This window comes from Galeopterus variegatus, unplaced genomic scaffold (genome assembly GCF_000696425.1).
Source record: "Galeopterus variegatus unplaced genomic scaffold, G_variegatus-3.0.2 Scaffold92, whole genome shotgun sequence".
NCBI classification, from domain to species: domain Eukaryota; kingdom Metazoa; phylum Chordata; class Mammalia; order Dermoptera; family Cynocephalidae; genus Galeopterus; species Galeopterus variegatus.
Genome location: NW_007726203.1, coordinates 352089 through 373215, shown reverse-complemented (window position 1 = coordinate 373215; position 21127 = coordinate 352089). Strand labels below are relative to the sequence as shown.

Sequence of the window (21127 nt, the reverse complement as noted above, 5' to 3'; positions counted from 1 at the left end):
GGCGGGGAGGGGCGGGGCGGGGCCGAGTGCCCTGGCCGGCGTGCTTGCGTCCCCCAGCTGGCGCGGTTGCTGTTCCGTCCCGCAGGGATTCTGCCGTTCGGTTGACCTCCGGTTTCTCTCGGCCACGTGTAATCTGTTGAAGCCATCCGTTGGGCTTCTAATTTCATGACTCTAGCTTTTTGGGTTTTTTTTTTGGCGGCTAGCTGGTGCTTTCACTTATCTCTTTAAGGTCTTTTTTCTTTTTTAAAAAAAATCTCATAATTACGATATCTGCAGCCTTTGCAGGCCTGCTTCTGCAGTCTGTCATTTCGGTTGACCCTTGCGCAGGCTCTCCTCTCCCTGGTTCTCAGCTAGTGTTCCTTGGGACATTATATGTGGAGACACTTTGAGGCCCGAATTTAAAATAAGTTGCCCCAGGACGTTTGCGTTTTCTCTCACTCGGCACCTGGGGAGACCGTGAACCCAAGACGTTAAGCTTCCAGTTTGGGGGCTTCACAGGTATTGTGAATTCCTATCAAAACTCCATTACTGATTGCTTAATGCTAATAGAAATGGTTTCTTACCCCTGCCTTTCACCTACCGGAATGCTTCAAGGTCAGTTCAGATCCTCAGACTGCATCAAAGCAATGAACTCTCCTGTTGTTGATGCCCTAAATATATTGTATTTTTCACAATTTCCCTTGTCAGCACCACGCTCAGCCAGTGAGCAAACCGGCCATCCCTATATAGGATCCGAACCCACGGCCTTGGCACAATTTCCCTTGCAACATAATTGGCTGTATATAAATAGTATGAAGTTTCAGTCTCAGATTCAACTGCCTGGGTTTTGATCCTAGTTAAGTGACTTAAATTCCCAAGTCTCCGTTTCCAAGCTTGCAAAACGGAGCCTAAAATATTACCATCTAATTGAGCTAACATATGAAAGGGTTATATAACACCATCTCTACAAATAGTACATACAATAAATGTTATGTGAACTTCTTTTATATTGTCAAAATGATGAGGCAGGACAAACGGATGGAATGTCTAATTCTTCCTGGTCAACAAGTTACAGAGCAAGCTTGTGTTTGGGGGGATCTTTCAGGCTTCTGTTTTAGGCCTTTTACAGAAATTTGACCCCTTTGAATTCCTAAACTAGCACACTATAGTTGGGGCAGCCCCCACTACCAACTGTCTTGGCCATCAACCTTACACTTGATCTTAACCAAAAGGCTGAGAAGCAATTGGCCATCCACTTTAATTTTTATTACTAACGTGATTGGGCAGATCTGTTACTTGAAATTGGTTAGAACAAAATGAAATTTTAAAAAGATGACATGCTGGATAATTCCTCATGCTTACTAAATAGTACTGGGTGGAGAATACTAACATTAATAAAACAAATGTATTTCACAGGACCTAACTTTTAAAAATTACACATAGAAATGTTAAGCTTGCAAAAGACAGGAAATTTTCCCCAGGCTAAAGTCCCTGTTGTACATAAAGAATTGTAACACAGCAAAATTGCTGGCTCAAAGGGCAGATGTCCTTGGTGCAGGTTAACCTACTGACTGATGTTGAGAAAGTTACTTTATTGTTATGTAAATATACTGAGGAAATTGCTGTAGGAAAAGAAAATGTTTGCAAGGATCGACTTAACCTTTTACAAATTGCATTAGGGAATGTTACTTTATTTCACTGATGTTACTAGTTTCCATTGTTAAAACTATACTTAGCGGGCCGGCCCAGTGGTGCACTCGGTAGAGTGCGGTGGCTCTCCCGCCGAGGGTTCGGATCCCATATAGAGACCGGTCCGCTCACTGGTTGAGCGCGGTGCGGGCACGACACCGAGGGTTGTGACCCCGTTACCGGTCACGAAAAAAAACAAAAAGGAAAACAAAACCAAAAACAAAAAAAAACTATACTTAGCCATAACTCTGCCCGTGTCCTTGTGTTCTTTGTAATAATTAAATCAACTGAATTTTCTTGTGAAACTTCCTTGTCTTTACAATAAAAGGGAGAAGCTAACTTTGAATCAGGGCTGTCACATTCAGCTTTCTCTCCTAACAGGAGAGTGCTGAAAGGCAGTCACTTCGGGGCTTCTCACTGCTCAGAAGAAATGGGCTTTGAGTAATCCTTTGCGTCTGTCACCCGTGGTACTGTAGGACTGGTCTGCTCCTGAAAGCTGAAGCTAACTAAATTAGAACTTACTCTAATAGAGAAGAGCAGACTTCCTTTCAGATTTGGAAAGACTGAGGAATAACTTTTTTTTTTCCTCATGAATAGGCCTTAAAATGTAAAATGGCACAAGTTTCAAAAGTTCTACTTTAATTTCTAAGTATCTGCACCTGATGCCTGCTAAAAAAAGTTGCCTCGGGGCCAGCAGGCGCACTGGATAGTGCGCCACTTGGGAAGCGCGGCGGTGCTCCCGCCCGAGGGTTCGGATCCCACATACAGACCGGTTCCCGCTCACTGGTTGAGCGAGGCGCGGGAGCAACACCGAGGGTTGCGATCCCGTTGCCGGTCCCCGGTCCAGTACGGAGGCAACACTGAGGGTTGCGATCCGTTGCTGGACACTGAAAAAGACAAAAAAAAAAAAAAAGTTGCCTAGGTCCCTGCAATTTCTTCAAGTTGAATTTTATTTTATTTTTTATTCTTTGGGCACTGGCTGCTAAGGGAATCACAACCCTTGACTTTGGTGTTATCAGCACCGTGCTCTAACCAACTGAGTTAACTGGCCAGTCCTCAAGTTGAATTTTAGCTAGCATCTTTAGAGTCACACGTAAAACAAATATTTCACTAATGATCTCCAAGAATGCTAAGAATCAAGACCGAGTTCAAAAGAAACAAACCAGCTAACACAGGAAGAGGCATATACGTGTTTCCTAAGTCTGAGCCACTGAGGTGCATCACAAAGAATAGGGTGAGTTATACTAGGTCAGAAGTGCCAGTGTATTTCTGGACAAGGCACAGGACTTGATGTGGCAACCCTCTGATGTTTGCCCACGCCCTCACCCTAACTTAGGTGGAGCCATCATGGTTCTTCCACACTCAGCTGGCCTCTGGGGACAGGCTGAGTTGTGGCTCTCTAAGATCTTAGTGCTTGCCTGCAGCTCGAGCAGCTGCTACAAATAGGTCTTTTAACGTTGTCATGCCTAGCCCATTCTTGGAACTTGCTCTACACTCCAAAGTGTTTGTGGGTGAACATGTGAAGGTGGTGTTTAAGGTACCCATGTTGGTCTTATTTCTGAAGCCCTGATCCAGCAGGCAGGAGTGGTGCATCGGCAGTCTGAGAGTTTTCATCACCCTAAATCCACACAATGCATATAAGGATATTAAGTTTGCTTGTGGGATAGATGAAAATAGCTAATACATCAGGAGGAAAGACATCCAATTTGTGCTTTCTCTATGGGACTTCAATCTGACAAACCCTAACAGCTCAGCACCTCATCTACACATTACCAGGCTTGTCACTGGAGAGTTTCAAAGCCAAGTCAGAAGCACATTAAGCACCGTAAGTTCTTTAGTATAAATGGTGTAAAAGAAAAAGGAATCATCATCTAATTTACAGAAATTGAAAACTACCACTGGCATACTCCTCACTCGTTCTCCTTAAAGCTTTAAGACTAACTTGGGAATCCTCTGGCTAGATGCAAAAAAAAAAAAAAAAGGTGAACCACTTTCCCAGTGAAAAGCAGCTGTGGAGGTTATGAGGGCAGCAGCAGTGGTCAGGCATTCCATCTGGAGAACGGACTGCTGAGGAAAGCACATGGACACAACTAACAGGCAAAGACTCTGAGGACATAATTACTAAATTTAATTCAACTGTTATACCCAGTTCTGCCTTGGAAAAATAACAAAACGTTCCTATCAAAATTACATTGTGACGTATTTTGTTTTGAAACAGCTCTAGAAAATGTTGGCACCAAATGCACTTAAAAAAAGTTTTAAGGCTTAATAAAAATAGACTAGTAAATTTCCAATGCAGCTTAGAGGTTGAGAAAAGGATACTAAGTGTTTCTTAACCTTCTAAATACAAGCAGTCCCCAATGTATAGCACATCTTCCAAATGCAAATGACAACCATGCCCATGGGGCTCACTAGGAGACCAGACCACCCAGGCACTCTAAACTCAGCCTGAAGCCTCACAGAGGGGAAAGGGGAAAGGTCGGGAGAAGAGTAGGTGGCAAGTTTTGTCACTGCTGCCCAGGGGCTACTGCTGTAGTTCAGGTTTTCCTCATTACTGAGACCACTGTTCCCATCTCTGGTTTCTCCCATCTCCATCCAGAATCCTCAGTGGACAGAGCTAGAGTGCTATTCCTCTCATCTGACTGAGAGAAGGGGCTGCGGGAGGGTTACAGGGGCAGCATGGTAATGTCAGGCTTCTTTCTGGCAATCCAACTTGGAATTCAAAAATCATTTCCTTATTAAAAATAGTTATTAATGGCAATTCATTTCTACCATTACACAATTTCCTTGTAAGTTAAATAAGTGAGTATGTTTAGGTTTAAAAAGCTAACCACCGTTTATGATGTTTTTTAACGGGCAAAAAATAATTTCCTGAATTCCAAACTTTCTTATAAACTTTGAACCACAAACTATTTAAAGTATGTACAGTCCCATGGAATGTGTTTTTTGGCTCCAAAATCCACAAGGAAGTTGACAGGGGGAAACTGTCTTTGGTCGACAAAGCCACGTGCAGACCCCTCAATGTGCCAAGCACAGGAAGCAGGGCATGGAAGGTAGCTCAGCAGGCACTTATGCAGCTAGTTGATAAAGTCAGAGTGAGACTTGCTTTTTAAATTTCCACAGTTATGTTTCTAGCACCTGGTGTTAGCTGTGCAGGCATTCAGAGCAACAGCTACCATACTCAGACTCTCTCCTGTTAGCAGATGTCCACCACAAGGAAAGCACGGGAATAGAGACTACAGCCCCATTGGGTGACTGGGAGGGACTTGTGCCCAACAGATAAAAGCAACATGACTCTTGCCAGCCCATTATCTTTGTTGGCAAATATCATGGAATTGGAGAGTTGTGACTTTGCAGCCAAACTACTTAATTTCCTGGCCTAAGGTCTAGTCTCTTCCAGAAGGCTGTTTATGAATGTGATCCAGAGGTTCTACGAAGCTTTATAAAAGATGGCCTAAGCAGCTCTTTTTCCTCTTTGGTGTACCTGAGCAACTGACTTTTTTCTGGAAAGGTGTCAATCATTTATGGGAAGCTGGTATTTAAAATTAACTTTGAGACATTAAAGAACCCAAATCTAAGAACTCAAGGTTCTAAAGCATCTCTGCTTCCCACCAACATCAGAGGAATAACGTAAGACATAGGACAAACTTAACTAAGACCATTACTTGGATATATATGAATAGACTTTGGAAGTCTTGCAGAGTCAGTGGCCTTATTTACAGGAAGAACCGTGGCTTGTGAAGGGATCTACCTGCATCACTGGTGAAGAACAACGGCCTAGACTTAAGGCTGATGAGAGGAAAAAAGGAACAATTCACAAGCAAAACTGGCAGGTGAAGGGCGCAGACCAGTCCCTCATGAGAGAGAGGCAGATTCCTACATGAGACCTGGCCAAGGACTTAGATGGCAGAAACTGGGCACCTCAGAGGATCAGGGTACAAAACCTTCTATAAAGCAGAAGACTGAGAGGACTTTTTGGTTTTTCTTGAAAGCTGCCAAGGAAAAGCAATCAAGATCTTTTAAGAAAAAACTAAAGAACAATATATTGGGGGTAAAATGAAAAAGAGACGCTGGGGTTTAACAGTGGTAATCTCAGGCATGGAAAACGTTTTGGTGAAGGGTCAACGGCATTATTTTTAAAGGGGGATGTTTTACCTTACACCCTGTTAGTGTTTCTGCCTATGCCGTGCTCCTCCATCCCTCAGCAACGGACAGGTTGTTTTGGTTTTCTGTCAGTCATTCCTAGGTGCCCTATTAGCTGGCAGACTGCTGAGGCACAAACACGGAAGACCCCACCTCACTAAGCCTCCCTGTGTCCTGCACCACCTCCCCGCCCTTGCCCACTTGTGTTCCTCTCACAGCTGAGCAAACACCAGGGGAGTCACACCCTATCCCAAGGATGTGTCTCTCGGCAGTCTGGAAGGCTTGGCCCTCTGTGCAGCCAGCCTCATACATGCGACAAACCCTCTCCCCACCCCACTCATTTGGGCTAAAAAAAAAACAAACAAAAACGATGCTATTCGACACCCTCTCTCTCGAGTTTCTTGTCTGGCTATGGGGGAAGCAGTAGCTTCTTTTAGTAGAAGGAGATGCTGGATTTGCCTCCTGGAGGGTTCAGGACTTTGTTGTGAGAGCGAGGCCGTGGCCCCAACCTGGGCTCATGGCTGTCAACCCTGAGCACGGGCTCTTGCTCCTTGGCACGGTCTGCTTCTCTTGAGTTGCCTTTCTCAAGTGGCTCTTCTCTGGGTGCAGCTGTGGGACAAAGCACACCACCCATTAGAGGCAACCCACTGTCCTGACAGGCAAGCTGCACCAATGGAAAGTCTGTCACAGAGCAACTTGCAAGAGGTTCATGCTGTAACTGGAAAAGAGAAGAAACAAAGCCAGGCTTCGCACCTCGTACCAGGACAATTCACTGGAATTAGCAGATGCAGTTCTCAACCTGACCGTAAAGTTGGGGCTTACTACTGTAAATGCTCCCTGATTTCTTTCTAAGTAAGTTATTTCTTCATATTGCTTGTTAGACTCCATTCCCATTTCTTCCACCTCAAGTATAAAAAGTGAACTTTCTCAGAGTGAGTGTGAAGAGGAGAGGGAGCTCACCCTAACTAGATGGTCTAACAAGGATTTCCGTCACTACGGCTCTGGGCCTCGTGAAGGAGGAATGACAAACGCTCATGTAGCTCTACAGTCGAGGGAAATAGTGAGCAGGAGGCAGAAATCAATGCCTAGTCAAGCTAGAGAACAGCAGTGAGACTTGGAGCGAGTCTGAGCTCCCACACGACAACACAGCAGCTCATTCCTGGGTGACTGACACAGGGTGACCCCCTCTCCCCACCACACATGTGCCTCGCATTCCTCCTCCTTCATGCCCTTATCCTGAATTACTTCTGTCGGGTCTTTCCTTGTTCATGCGTTCATTAAAAGTTCCCTGCCCTTCACTACACAGATCAGCTTCTAGAAAAACGAAACCTTGGTCTTAGGCCTAGGCTGATCAGCGATGAGAAGAAAGGAAGAAAATCTAGTGGTTTTCACCAGAAATAACTAAGCCCACTTCCCCAGCCTTTTTCAAATACTAAATCCTCTCAGCAATAAACACGCCAGCGTTTGTTTCAGCCAGCTGACCTGGAAGGTGCAGAGGAACACTCCCTTTCATTCTTTGGGGGGGGGCACACCAGCAACTCTTCCAAAAGAGGCCACTTAGCAGAAGGACAGAAAACAAAAGCTCACCTTTAAGATCTGATTTTGAGTCTTCTTCACATAAGAAAACGTGATCCTGAAAAAAGGAAAACAATCGTGTGAATACTTGATTCAGAACCATTCTATCCTCATTCAGATGAACAATGAAAACCAGGGCATCAATTACTTTGGTTTTGTTTTTGACATAAACCCCCACATAGCCCACTGTACAGCTACAGTGACATCAACTCACTGCCATCCCTGTCTCAGTCACACCATTCTTGCAACCTCAGACCCAAGGCCCGCTATTGGATTATTCTGAAGCAAATCCCAGATATTTCATTTACTCATAAATATTTCAAGATGCGGCTCCTAAAAGTGTCCTAAAAAAAAACCCAAAAAACCATAACACCATTCTCAACACTGCACATATTAATGATTTGCTAAACATCAAACGCTTATTAGTCAAGTTTTTAAACATTAGCATAATGTTTTCAAGGCAGAGAGTGTGTCAGTGCTTCATTCCTTTTTATGGCCGAGTAATATTCCACTGTATGGATGGACCAGCTTTTTTATCCAATCTTCCATTAATGGATACTTGGGCTGCTTCCACCTTTTGGCTATTATGAATAGTGCTGCTATGAAAACAGGTGTGGAAATATTTATTTGAATCTGTTTTCAAATCTTTGGTGAGTATACCTGAGAGTGGAAATGCTGGATCATACAATAATTCTATGTTTAACTTTTTTATTTTGGGGGCAGCTGGCAGGTATGGGGATCCAAACCCTTGACATTGGTGTTATAACACTAAGCTCTGTTTAACTTTTTGAGGAACCATCAAACTGTTCCACAACCACTGCATCATTTTCATTCCCATTAGCATTGGGTGAGGGTTCCAAGTTATCCATATCCTCGCCATTTATTCTCCATTTTTATATCACAGCCATCCAAGTAGGTGTCAAGTGGTATCTTGTTGTGGTTTTGATTTGTATTTCCAAATGACCAATGATGTTACGCATCTTTTCATATGCTTATTGGCCATTTGTATAACTTCTCTGGAGAAATGCCTAGGCAAGTCCATTGCCATTTTTGAATTAGGTTGTCATTTTTTTCTTTTTAAAAAAAGATGACCACTAAGGGGATCTCAACCCTTGGCTTGGTGTTGTCAACACCATGCTCAGCCAGTGAGCCAATCGGCCATGCCTATATAGGATCCGAACCCGTGGCCTTGGTGTTATCAGCACCGCACTCTCCCGAGTGAGCCATGGGCCGGCCCGTCACTTTGTTTTTGAGTTGAAGGTATTCTTCATATCTTCTGAATAGTAAACACTTATCAGATATATGATTTGCAAGTATTTTCTCCCATTTTGTGGGGTGTCTTTCTACTTTGTTGACAGTGTCCTTTGATGCACGTAAGTTTTTTTTTTTTTTTTAAAGATGACAGGTAAGGGGATCTTAACTATTGACTTGGTGTCAGCACCACGCTCTCCCAAGTGAGCTAACCAGCCATCCCTATATAGGACCCGAACCCATGGCCTTGGTGTTATCAGCACTGCACTCTCCCAAGTGGATGCACATAAGTATTTTAACGAAGCTCAATTTATTTATTTTTAATTTTGTTACCTGTGTTTGGTGTCATATTTAAGAAACCAATGCCAAATCCAAGATCATGAAGATCTGTCCCTGTATTTTCTCCTAAGAATTGCATAGTTTCAGCTCTTAACTTCAGGTTTTTGATCCACTTTAAGTTCATTCTTGTATATGGTTTAAGGTAAGGGTCCAACTTTACACTTTTTTTGATGTGCAACAACTGTTTTGGATGTGCAAACCCAATTTTACCAACAGCATTTGTTGAAAGAACTTCTTTTCCCATTGGATGGTCTTGGCACCCTTGTGGGAAAACATCAATTAACCACAGATGTGAGGGTTTACTTCTTGGTTCTTAATTCTTTTCCACTTGTTTGTATATGTGTCCTTATGCCAGCATCATGTTGTTTGATTACTGTTGTTCTGTAGTAAGATTTAAGATTGGAAAGTGTTGGCTGGCCCATGGTTCACTTGGGAGAGCGAGGTGCTAATAACACCAAGTCAAGGGTTAAGATCCCCTTACCGGTCATCTTTCAAAAAAAAAAAGAAATTGGAAAGGGTGAACCTCCAGTGTTTCTTTTTCAAGATTGTTTTGGGGGCCGGCCTGTGGCTCACTCGGTAGAGTGCGGTGCTGATAACACCAAGGCCACGGGTTCGGATCCCATATAGGGATGGCCGGTTCACTCACTGGCTGAGCGTGGTGCTGACAACACCAAGTCGAGGGTTAAGATCCCCTTACCGGTCATCTTTAAAAAAAAAAAAAAAAAAAAAAAAGATTGTTTTGGCTATGTGGGGTCCTTTGAAACTGCATCTGAATTTTAGGATGGGTTTTTTCCATTTTTGCAAAGGACACTATTGGGACTTTGACAGGAATAAGTCTCCTTAATCTCTAGGGTCTACCCCTTATTATTCGTCATATAATTTCCTATATGTTGCATTATTCTCAGTGCAACCCTGTGGTGTCAATTAATATGTGGTTTGGTCTAATTTGGACTTGATTTTTTGACAAGATGACTTCAAAGGTGGTCCATAGTGGACTTCCATCATGAGGCTCATAACTGTTGGTTGTCTCACTTTGTGACGTCAGCAGCCATTGTTGATCATTATCTGGATCCATGATTTCATTACAAGTTTACAAAATGGTGATATTCTAATGCCATTCCTCATTCTTCATTTACAGCCTGGAGTACTTTTATAAAAGGGAACATTCCCTCAACAACTAATATCCTGACACACACTTCATGCAGGAAGCGCTGGTTAAATGCTCCATTCTGTCCCTCACTAGTTTCATAATAATGGGTTGATCTTCTGGTATTCTTCAAAGGTCGCCAATTAGATTATTTTAGTATTATTAAGAACCCATGCATTCTAAATAGTGAATTTTAATCACGGCAATTATTGTACTTATTGGTGACCAAATGTCCCCCCTCTGGCCCATGGTTCCTCTTGCATTGGTTCCAAGCCCTATGACACCACCCAACAGTCTCCTGGCTTCCTGGTATTGAGAAATTGTACATCCCCTGACCTTGACCTGGTATTGGTCGTTTCTCCAGTCAGGCTGGAGATGTCCAATCCTCCTGGGTCAAAAGACTTTCATGCCTAATAAATCAAAGGAAGCACTTCTGCTTTCTCTTGTTCTATACCCAGTTACACTAAGGGCCACAATCCACATTCACTAGAGAGTGAGAATTATGGCAAGAGGCAGCTTCCTCCTGTCTTGGCTAATTCAAGTCCTTCTCTTAGTGTAGAATTGCTAACTTTTAGGATATTTCTGGTCTAACCACAGTAGCAGAGCCCTCAAAGATATTTTCCAAAGAGATGCTCTCTTTGGAGCATCACAGTCTAGCAACAATTTGGAGGTTCACGTCTTGCTACTATGAGACTCTAAACTGGAAAGAGAGACGTCACTGCAGAGATGCCAGCACAGGAGAGACACAGAGCAATCCAGACCAGCCTGGCTCTCTCACCTGTTTGTGTTTTCTCCTTGTCTCAGCCCTTTTTAAGTTTGCATTTCAATTCTGCAATAGGCATCTTCTGGGATGTAAACTGACAGAAATGCAGTGATTTTTCCAGGCATAACAAGCTCCAGAAATGGTTAAGAATTTTCTGCTTTAGGGAACACCTAAGAAGTACACCTCAGAAGTGTCCTGCCACCACTCGAACAAACAAGCATTCAAGCTCAGGTAATACAGCTCTCTTCCTCAGCCCAGGGAGATCATACGGATCTCATCAATACTTCCTAAGGCCACATCCAAAATCACATCGTTCAGTGGCTTTGGGCCAGCACTGTGAGGCAACTCTGCTCATTTTATTCCAATTGTGCCGCTACTGTTCAGAGGTGTCAGCTATGCTTTAGCCCAGCACCATGAATCTGCACAGGTAACACGTATGAGGACCTCAGCCTCATGAGGGGGAAACGCCCCTCAAAAGCCACCATTTTTCCTTCCCAAAATGAGATAAGAATAGTGAAAAATTTATGAGGGATAGACTTCTCTGTTACATGTTCAATTTTATAAATATTCTTGCCACTCCCCAGTGCTGTGCAGGAAGAGCAGTAGCAGCCTGCCTGCAGCCTGCAGTGGGCACCCGCCACTACCTGTATACCAGGAGAGTCACTTGCCCAGGGCTGCAGTCATCATAAGGGTGGAAAGTGTTTCTTCAGTGACTCAAGTGAGCTTCCAAACTCAATGACTAATGACTGCACCTAGGAAAATCAACGTCATCCCCCTTGTCTTTTCTTTTCTTTTTTTTTTTTCCTTTTTGTCTTTTTTACTGACCGGTAATGGGATCACAACCCTCGGTGCTGCGCCTGCACCGCGCTCAGCCAGTGAGCGGGAACCGGTCTCCACATGGGATCCGAACCGCAGAGGGAGTGCCGCCACGCTCCCAAGCGGCGCACTCTCCAGTGCGCCACCGGGCCAGCCCCCCCTTGTCTTTTCTTTTCTTTTTTTTTTATCCTTTTTGTCTTTTTTACTGACCGGTAATGGGATCACAACCCTCGGTGCTGCGCCTGCACCGCGCTCAGCCAGTGAGCGGGAACCGGTCTCCACATGGGATCCGAACCTCAGAGGGAGTGCCGCCACGCTCCCAAGCGGCGCACTCTCCAGTGCGCCACCGGGCCAGCCCCCCCTTGTCTTTTCTTAATAGCATGTCACACCTGCCCTGGGGGCTTTTTTGTTTTTCTTTCACGTCTGCTGTCTGCATGTAGTCCATACCTTGGGTTTGTTTGGGTGTGCCAAGCGTGAAGTGGCAGTGATTGGGGAGCCAAAAATGTCACTGGTTTTCCCTCCAGGTGGGTTCAGTTGCTGTCGAATCTGCATGGGAGTTGATTCGTCAAAGATACCACTTCCTTTCCCCCCTGCAAAAACAATCACAGACCATTCAGCACCGAGAACATCCATCTGATCCCACCTTACACACCTGTCACTTCAGAGACCTCCTCTCACAGTAGCACCCTAGTGCCAGTCCTGAGTTGATTTAGACTCTAAATCCCTGAAGACCTACCTACATCAATCCCAACCCCTTTACCTGGGGCCTGCTGTAGCCTTCTCATCTGGAACTCAGCTGACCTGGGCTGGGCCTCTAGAGGTGAAATGGCATAAAACAGCACATTTTCCCTCAAGAATTTCCTTCAATCCAAGTATTTCATACTTTCCTACTGAAGAGTCTTCATTAAACCCAGGAAAAGTTCTTTAGTAGATTAAAAGCAAACAAATAAATGTTTAGGTCATGTAACAGAGTTCTGAATTTAATAATATGCCCTATTCAAGGGAAACCTGTAATTTGGAAAATAACATTTGTTAGTCATTCTGTTCTCATTCTGGCAGGAACTTCCAGTGATAACTAGGTGTATCAGAAAATAAGAAGCATGTAACATCTCTGCCAACTATAAGTGACTTGGTAAGCTGTAATAAAAACGTGTAACTCAGGTGTAACTCCTTATAAAACGGGGATGAAACACAAATGCCTATGTTAAGCAGAAAGACAGCTACTGTGCGATACCAACTGATCATCTCTTCACTCAGCAAACATGAGGCACCTACTCTCTGCAAAGCACCAGGCTAAATGGACATGGGTGTCATTAAAATCGTAGCCCCACTGCACCAAGAATTCATAATCCATAGGAGTAAAGAAGAGGCAATCCACTAACTTGCTGAGTGACTGTGTGACAGTTACTGGCCTTTCTGTGCCCCAAATTCCTCATCTGTAGAATGGGGATAATAAAAGGACCTCCCTCATCCTTGTACCGGCCAGCTGCCAAAAATAAATAAATAAATAAAAATAAGAGGACCTCCCTCAGAGGGCAGCATGATGGTTCTGTGAGTTACTGTAGCTCACATGTCAAATGCTTAGAACAATGGCTGGGATATGAACACTCAAATGTCAGCCATGTTTTCTGTGTAGTGATTCTGGACATTCTGTTAAGTGAAAATGGAAAGGTGCAAACGATCTATATAGCATGCAGTGTTTTAATGGAAAAACGGGGGTGTTCTTATTTGCTTTGATCTGAATAAATAAAAGTGATTATTCCACCCCCCCAAACAAAGTGCTTACCTATGGGGGCTATCCATGTGTGCAATAAACAGGGCAGATGGAGTGCAGGGGCTTACGATTGCTTAACATGCACTTTTTTTTTACAGTTTTGATCTTTTGTATTTTCTGTTTTCAGAAAATTACATTTTAAACAGTTATTTCTTAGCTGGGATAACCCACACTGTTACAACAGAAGGACACGATCACCTCATGAACCATGCGGATTAAGGGTGCTGTTTGGGCTCATGAGCAGAGAAAGTTTGGCTGGGGTCTACCCTCTTGCTGGCCGCTGGTTGGGCACAGCCTAAAGCAGAGTGGCTTTCTGGGACACTAGTCAGCTCATAGGGGCATGGACTGCAGCTAACACAAGGGCTGTAATGGTAGGGTGAGGTCTCTGCTTTTGAGGTGATAGAACACTTAAGGACAGGTGGGACTCCCTCTGAGGAACCTACTGAACCTCAGTCACGAACCTCTATGATATCCACAGTCCCTAAGGGGGAAACCCTCAGCCAGGGAAACCAGCAAAGTGTGGTGGTAAGTACAGGCATTCTGTAGCAGACTGCCAGGGTCAGAGTCCCTGCTCCTTCAGTTATTAACTGTGTGACCTCGGACTAGTTACTTATACCTACTAGGGTCGCTGGTGAGGCTGAGAGTTAACACAGGTGAATGGTTAGAACAGTGCCAGCCTGCCGAGTAAGCCAGGAGCAGTGCTGCAGAGCTGTGTCAGCAAAGAGTCTGGACCACAAGGGGTAGAAACACTGCTGCTCAAGACCACCCAGACTGTGCTGTTCCTAGTGGTGCTAAGAGGGCTTACGTAAATTTTTTTTAAGCATGCATTCAGCTTTTTAAAAATGGAAGATAAAAGTAACTCAATTTGAAATTTTTGGCCAAAGACACTGCTACTCTTAAAAAGTTTTTTAAAACTATGAAACATAATGCAGAAAAGTGTGTAAGACATAACTAGCACAAATAATTACAAAGTAAACACCCAGTAACCACCACCCGAGTTATTCAGAAGAGCACCAGTTCCCAGAAACGCACTGTGTTTTCCCTCCCTCTCAGCCAAGGTCACCACGTTCCTGAGTTTCCTGAAAACTACAAAACACTTAAAAAAAAATGTATATATGTATATTTTTACCACATATATGTGCAACCTTAAAAAACTTTATAAAGAAGTGGGACTGGCCAGTTAGCACACTTGGGAGAGCGTGGTGCTGGCAACACCAAGGTCACGGGTTTGGATCCTTGTACTGGCCGGATGCCAAAATAAATAAATAAATTAAAAAAAAAAAAAAAAAAGAACCTTATAAAGAAGTAATCACACTGCATGTCTATTACTCAACATTTTACTTGAAAGATGAATTTGGTTTTCACTTTTCATTTGGCCTTGGATGAAGTTTAGAATTCAACTTGGAAGCAAGAAAAGATGTCTAAATTCACTCATAATTGAAGAAAAATAAATTCAAGATATATGTTTTAAAAACCAAATTGCAAAGATGAACGCTGTGTTAGTGAAAACAAGCATGCACACCCATTAAGGGTAAACACTGGGCAGCCTCTTTAAGGACCAGTCGGAGGTATCTATCAATACTTTAAATTTGTAACACCTCTGATCCGGCAATTTTATTTTGAGATATTTATTTCGATGGATATATTCAGGAGGTAAGTTTAAGCATGGTCTCTGCTGTCAGAAAACCCAGGTCCACAGGCCAGTTCTGCCACTAACTAGCCATGGAGCCTAGGCACACCAGTGAGCATCCCTAAGCCTCACCTTCCTCCTCTATAACAGGGGTAACACCATCCACCTCCTAAAGGTGCAGCGATGACCAAATGAAAAAATACAGGCAAAGCACTTAGCATAGTCCCTGTTAAATATTAAACAATCCATAAATCTCAACCATCATTGACCTAAACCAGGCAACTAACAAAGAACACAGACTGTAATGAAGATCAAATGAAAGCTGTGAATGGCCATCTGGTTGCAACAAGGTATGTTACACACTCTTTTCTCAATCAGATCCTCCAACGGGAGGGCTGTGGGGCTAAGTCTGAATGAAAAACTACAGAAAGGAGGGCAGGACTTCAGCTTGTGGGTGGTGGACAGGACTAGCAGTTTTCCCTTGCGGGCTTCCCTTGAAAATACATCACAGGCTGTTTTCAAAGAGCACCTGGGGAGATGGAAAACAAAAGCCAAAAAACACCCGAAGCAGGAACCTGGCAAAGGGAGGCACGGTGGTTGTGACTACACCTTGTGACCATGCACAACACAGAGGTTGGCTAACTCTCCAACCAAGGGCAGCTGGGGATCACGAGGTTTTGTGGGATGGGCAAAGTGGCACCGCCATGCTTCCCAGGGAACCCAGTACACTCCAGGGACAGCTCCAGACACACACTGCTGAGCCAGGGCCAAGTGAGCTGGCTCAAGCACTTGGAAGTGCCTTGGATTTGATCCTATCTTGCATGCAACGTACTATTCAGCTATCACCGGTACAAAGGAAGTGCAGGGCTGACTACATGTCTCTAAATTCAGTAACTGGATACACTGAGAACATTACTCACTTAATAAGAGCTACATGTTTCTCTACTATGACTATATCCACTACCACCCCTGCCCCTGACAATAAATAAAAAAACAGCTTTTGAATCTACTGCTTTTTCCCCCTCTACATTTGGTCAAGGAATATTTGTACCCAGAATTTGGACAAGGCAGGGAGTAGTCCTAACCCTAGTTCTGCTTGACTTGTTACCTGACATACTGATTCTGGTGTATAGCCACTCAGATCTTCTAAGGATGGGACACACCGTGCTTTCCCCTCGTGGATACAGATGGGAAAGCTCCTCAAGTGACTGTCACTCTGTGATTACTCAACTGGAAAGTCTATCAGCCAAGAGAAATCTTTCGCAACAGACTCTTTCCCACTGTTACGATTAGAAGCAAGTTCTAGTGAGTTTTGAAGAACCGTACAGATATGTGCCAGACCAATTCTTCCATTTAGAGTTTCAGTCCCACTGAAATCCAGTTAAAAATGCTCTCTGTCCCTAAGAAGTGTTTAAATGCACAGTAATTTGCATGCAATTTCAGGAATCTCAAGGGCCCATGGGACAATTGGGAGAGCCTCCCTAGCAGGCACCAGAACCCCATCATCCACCTTTGTACCCCCAGTCCTTGTACTCAACCAATGTCTACTGAGTACAATTCAAGATGCTTGAGCCACCTTCAAGAGAGAATTCAAGCTGCTCAAGCCACTTTCAAGACAGAAAGTAAAAATCAGAAACCTTTATTTCATTTTAGAAAGCTGGTGACAAGAGATAACCTATCACAGAAAATATTTGAAAGAATCAACATAAAGAAAACGAAAATATTTTCAAAAGGACAGCATAAAAGAGAGTAGGTAGAGGCCAAAGGACTAAGGATTTACAAAGGCCCATACCTGGGGGATTTGTCCTCTTCGGTATGTTCTGAGGTTCTTCTATTGGTCCAAAAATATTAGACGCCATCCTATTAGGCCTGCTTGAAGGAACAGCTTCTTCTGGACTTCCAAAAACATTGCTTGATTCTCCTCCCGGGGGCTTCATGGCCCTGCAAGCACATAGCAAACACGAGCTAACCTGGATGCTTGTCACTGTGCAGGGGCTATGGCATAATCAGGCCAAGCAGAAGTATTTTCTTAACATCTATGGAGAAATCACACATCATAATCATTTAATACTGATACGAATAGTTTACAGACAGCCATATGACAAACTTCTTTTTACTGCCCTTAAGGTTCCTTTAAAAGTTTTCCTTATACATCTTGGTTATGACAAAAAATCTCTAGCAATTTGTATATTTTGAAATTATTCCTATGACCTCTCATGAGTAAAATTAAAGTTTTCCTAAAACAGGCAAATTGAGCCACATTTAGTACAGTTTAATACTAGCATTAATTAGTATACAGTAGTGTTTATAATACCATAAACACATTCAGTAGTGTTTAATACTGTGGCTTACATTTCTTAAGTACATACTACTTTTTAAATTTTTTCTTTCCTTTTTTTTGTCTTTTTTCGTGACTGGTAACGGGATTGCAACCCTCGGTGTCGCGCCCGCATGGTGCTCAACCAGTGAGCGGACCGGTCTCTATATGGGATCCGAACCCTCGGCAGGAGTGCCGCCGCACTCCCAAGCGTCACACTCTACCGAGTGTGCCACTGGGCCGGCCCAAGTACATACTACTTGCCAGATACTATTCAAAGCACTTTACAAACATACTACACTTACTTAATCTCACAACAACACTGTAAAGCAGGGATTATTTTCACAGATGATGAATCTGAGATAAGGAGAAATCAAGTAATTTGCCAAAATTCACACAGGAAGTAGTACAGCCAAGAATCAAACACAGGCAGTCTGGACCTGGAGCCTCGACTATACCTTAATGCCTGTCATGAAGGTCTCCAGAAGAGAACGAACCGAGGGGCTTCCACCACACACAAGGCTGGACCCGTGTGCTCTAGTACAAGAGCCACCAATCACCATGGCTACAGTGCACTTGGAAGTGGCTGGTATGGACTGAGATGTGCTCTAAGTATAAACCACACACTGGATTTCAAAAACTCGGCATGAAGAGAAGGCAAAATATCTCTGTAATCACATCTTTTATACTGATCCCATGTTGAAACAATATTTTGCATATATTCGAGAGATTAAAATCTCTGAAAATTAATTTTTGATTCTTATTACTTTTTAAAATGTGGCTACTAGAAAACTTAAGATTCCATATATACCTGAAATTTCTACAATATGGTATTGGCCTAGACCATGGGAAGTGCCACCAACATTAATCCAAATGAGTCCTGGGAAATCTACATTAGGATAATCATCTCTGGTCCTGAAGTCTGGTATAGCCAGTGAAACACTGAGTATCAAAAAGATCAAAGAACAAATTTATGAGCACCACTGTTCATTTTAGATCAGCACATATGGAATGAGTGTCTCCTCTAGAATACAATGGCATTCTACAAACCCTGATTTTAATGAAGCACCCATGAAGAATGTGGTCTTTCCACCGCTCAGTTACAAAGAGCAATATCTGAAGTCCCGATCTTTGGGAAACTGTGTCATGCACAATTTGGAAGTTTTAGAGTGGACGTAAAGTAGAAAGACCAGGACCGTGAGAGTTTTATTTCAACAACTGAAGAACTAAGGAACTGTCACAAAGCTCTGCCATGAAACCCCCAGAGCATCAGTCTACATGAGCAGAGCACTGAAATGCTGAATTCAAATGCATCTTTCTAGAACATGTGAAAAGTTTTTAAAAATGCATTTTAGGGAGGGGCCTTGTGAAATTGAGTTTTAAAATTGTGAGTGGCCAATACTCTCTCACCATCCTAAGCATGATCACAGACATTTAGAAATACTTAATGATGTTACAGGTCTGAACACCACATAAAAGCTAAGATTCAAGGTCAGGCCTCACTGGAAAGATAAGCAAACACTGGCCACTCAAGGGTTAGTTAAGAGCTAGCAAGGGAGGTGACCGTACACTGTGGTTTGACATGAATGAAGTTTTCAAATGCTCTTGCTGCGGGCCGGCCCGTGGCTCACTCGGTAGAGTGCGGTGCTGATAACACCAAGGCCGCGGGTTCGGATCCTATATAGGGATCCTATATAGGGATGGCCGGTTTGCTCACTGGCTGAGCATGGTGCTGACAACACCAAGCCAAGGGTTGAGATCCCCTTACCGGTCATCTTTAAAAAAAAAAAAAAAAAATGACAAATGCTCTTGCTGCAATGGAGGATGGCGGGAAGTGAAGAACTCTTTTGATTTACAGACGGTGGACAATGTGCCAGCCACAGCCTGAACAGAGACCACAGGCTGGCTGGTAAACACTGCAGAGGCCAAGCACGCATATCAGCGTCCCTGTCTGCTCAGAAGGATGGGGAAGACCACGCACCAAACTTTCATACTCAGCAGTTAACGCTTCCTGAAGGATATGATGAAGAAGAAAAAAAAAATCAGTTCAGAAAAAATATTCTTATTTTAAACAACCAACAACCTAGAAAGAGCTTAACAAGATCTTGGGTCAGGCACTTTGTTGGCGGACACGGTGAGGCCATCTGACTTCTGTACCATTTATAAGTCATATATCCCTGGTTATTCTCTGTATTTTTCTTGGCTGGTTGCAGCAAGTCTAACATGCTTGGGTCTCCACAGTCATACCCTCAAGAAAAGAGGATGGAAATCTATAACCTTTAGAAATGAGCTGACTTTAACATCAAAGATCATGCCAGCTTGAATTAAAATTCCTATTTTGCTAACTTATTTGAAACATGGCTCTTCTTTTAAACTGTCAGGGTCCTGCAAATTGTCAGATCAGATTCAGGGTAGACGAGTCTCTCCCAGACTTTCCTGACCCCACACTCTACATACCCAGAGTCTCCCAAGCCTGTGCCTCTCACTCTTGCTTCAGTTTAACTCACACAGTTCCTGAGCACCTATCACTAGCAGCCCTGTACCAGACCCTGCAGAAGTGAAGATGAATGAGTAATGCCTTGGCCTGGAGGAGCTTAAAGTTTAACTAGAAAGAGAGAGCTACGTCTGTGAGTAGGTGGCTTCCCGTGTTCCCTGAACGATATGACAGAGGCACTGGGTGCTACTGGAGCTCCAAAGATGTCTCTAGAAGAGGTGTGGCCCATGTTGAGTCTGTAGTCTCCCTGTGGAAAGGGCACCATCAGGGCACAGGAGGTCAGCAGTAATTATTTGAAATGACCAAATGTTAATTTTGGGTGGTGGAAATACAGTATTTATTTTATTTAGTGTACTCTTCTAAAATTTATTACACTTGAAAACAAGTGAAGAAAGAGAGAGTGGTGCTATAGAATGTTCTAGTGGAGATCATGACGTGTAAGGCACAGCCATCCGGCAAGGGGCAGTGGTCATTGCCATCTCAAAGACAGCAGGGTGGCCCTTCAGGTCCCACAGTCTCCTGCATCCACGCACATCCCAAGGCTGCCCCAAAGGGTCTGAAGTAAGTGGGGCCGAGAGTTCAACAGACCTTCCTATAAAAACAGAGCCCACAGTCATGGTGCAGTGTGGCCTTCTCCATGACACTAATCCCGGGGAGGAGAAGGCGGATGCTGGCAAGCTCTGAAATTTAGGGCCAAACTCACAATGTGGGGGTACTTCCCAATTATTTTTCCCTTTTGTCGTATCCTTTCAATATACTTCAGGAAAGATACTCCAAATACCCTAGAATGCTAAAGGGCACGTGACAAGAAGGACCCTCAGCTCAGGTGGACCGCAGCCCGAGGGAGCAGAGGATCTCGTTGGGCGCTCGAACGCGCCCTCCAATAGCTTGTCCGCCTGTTCGGAGAAGCCTTCAGGGACTGATGGAGCTCGGAGAAAAGTAGTAGAGACAGGCTGGGTTACTCCCTACAGAGTGAGTTTCTCAGCTTAGAAGGTGTCAGACTGACGCGGCTGAAGCGCAGCGCGGGTACAGTGCAGGGACCGACACGCGCGACACCTTCAGGAACTCAGGGGAGGCCGGGGCCCGCACAGGAAGCCGGCGGGGATCCCGCCGAACCCTCCGCCGACCCCGCCGAGCCCACCGGACCCCGCCGGAAGAGCCGCGGCGCCGACCCACCCCGGCGACGCAGACAAAAGGCCCGGCGGCCGGC

General features: G+C 44.0%; 1 protein-coding gene across 2 annotated transcripts in view; it reads right to left on the bottom strand.

Annotated features, from left to right (window-relative positions):
* Positions 1-4535: 4535 nt before the first annotated feature.
* Positions 4536-21127, bottom strand: part of HN1L (hematological and neurological expressed 1-like) — a 16780-nt gene continuing 188 nt past the window's right edge. The window contains exons 2-5 of one of the 2 annotated variants that reach the window (XM_008581437.1): positions 16899-17142; positions 12150-12292; positions 7399-7444; positions 4536-6420 (exon numbers count right to left, since the gene is read on the bottom strand). In XM_008581437.1, coding sequence (XP_008579659.1) covers positions 6245-6420; positions 7399-7444; positions 12150-12292; positions 16899-17043 — 510 coding nt within the window. In that variant the 5' untranslated portion in view covers positions 17044-17142 and the 3' untranslated portion in view covers positions 4536-6244. The remainder of the gene's footprint in view (positions 6421-7398; positions 7445-12149; positions 12293-16898; positions 17143-21127) is intronic. The other variant, XM_008581429.1, reaches the window with a different exon arrangement.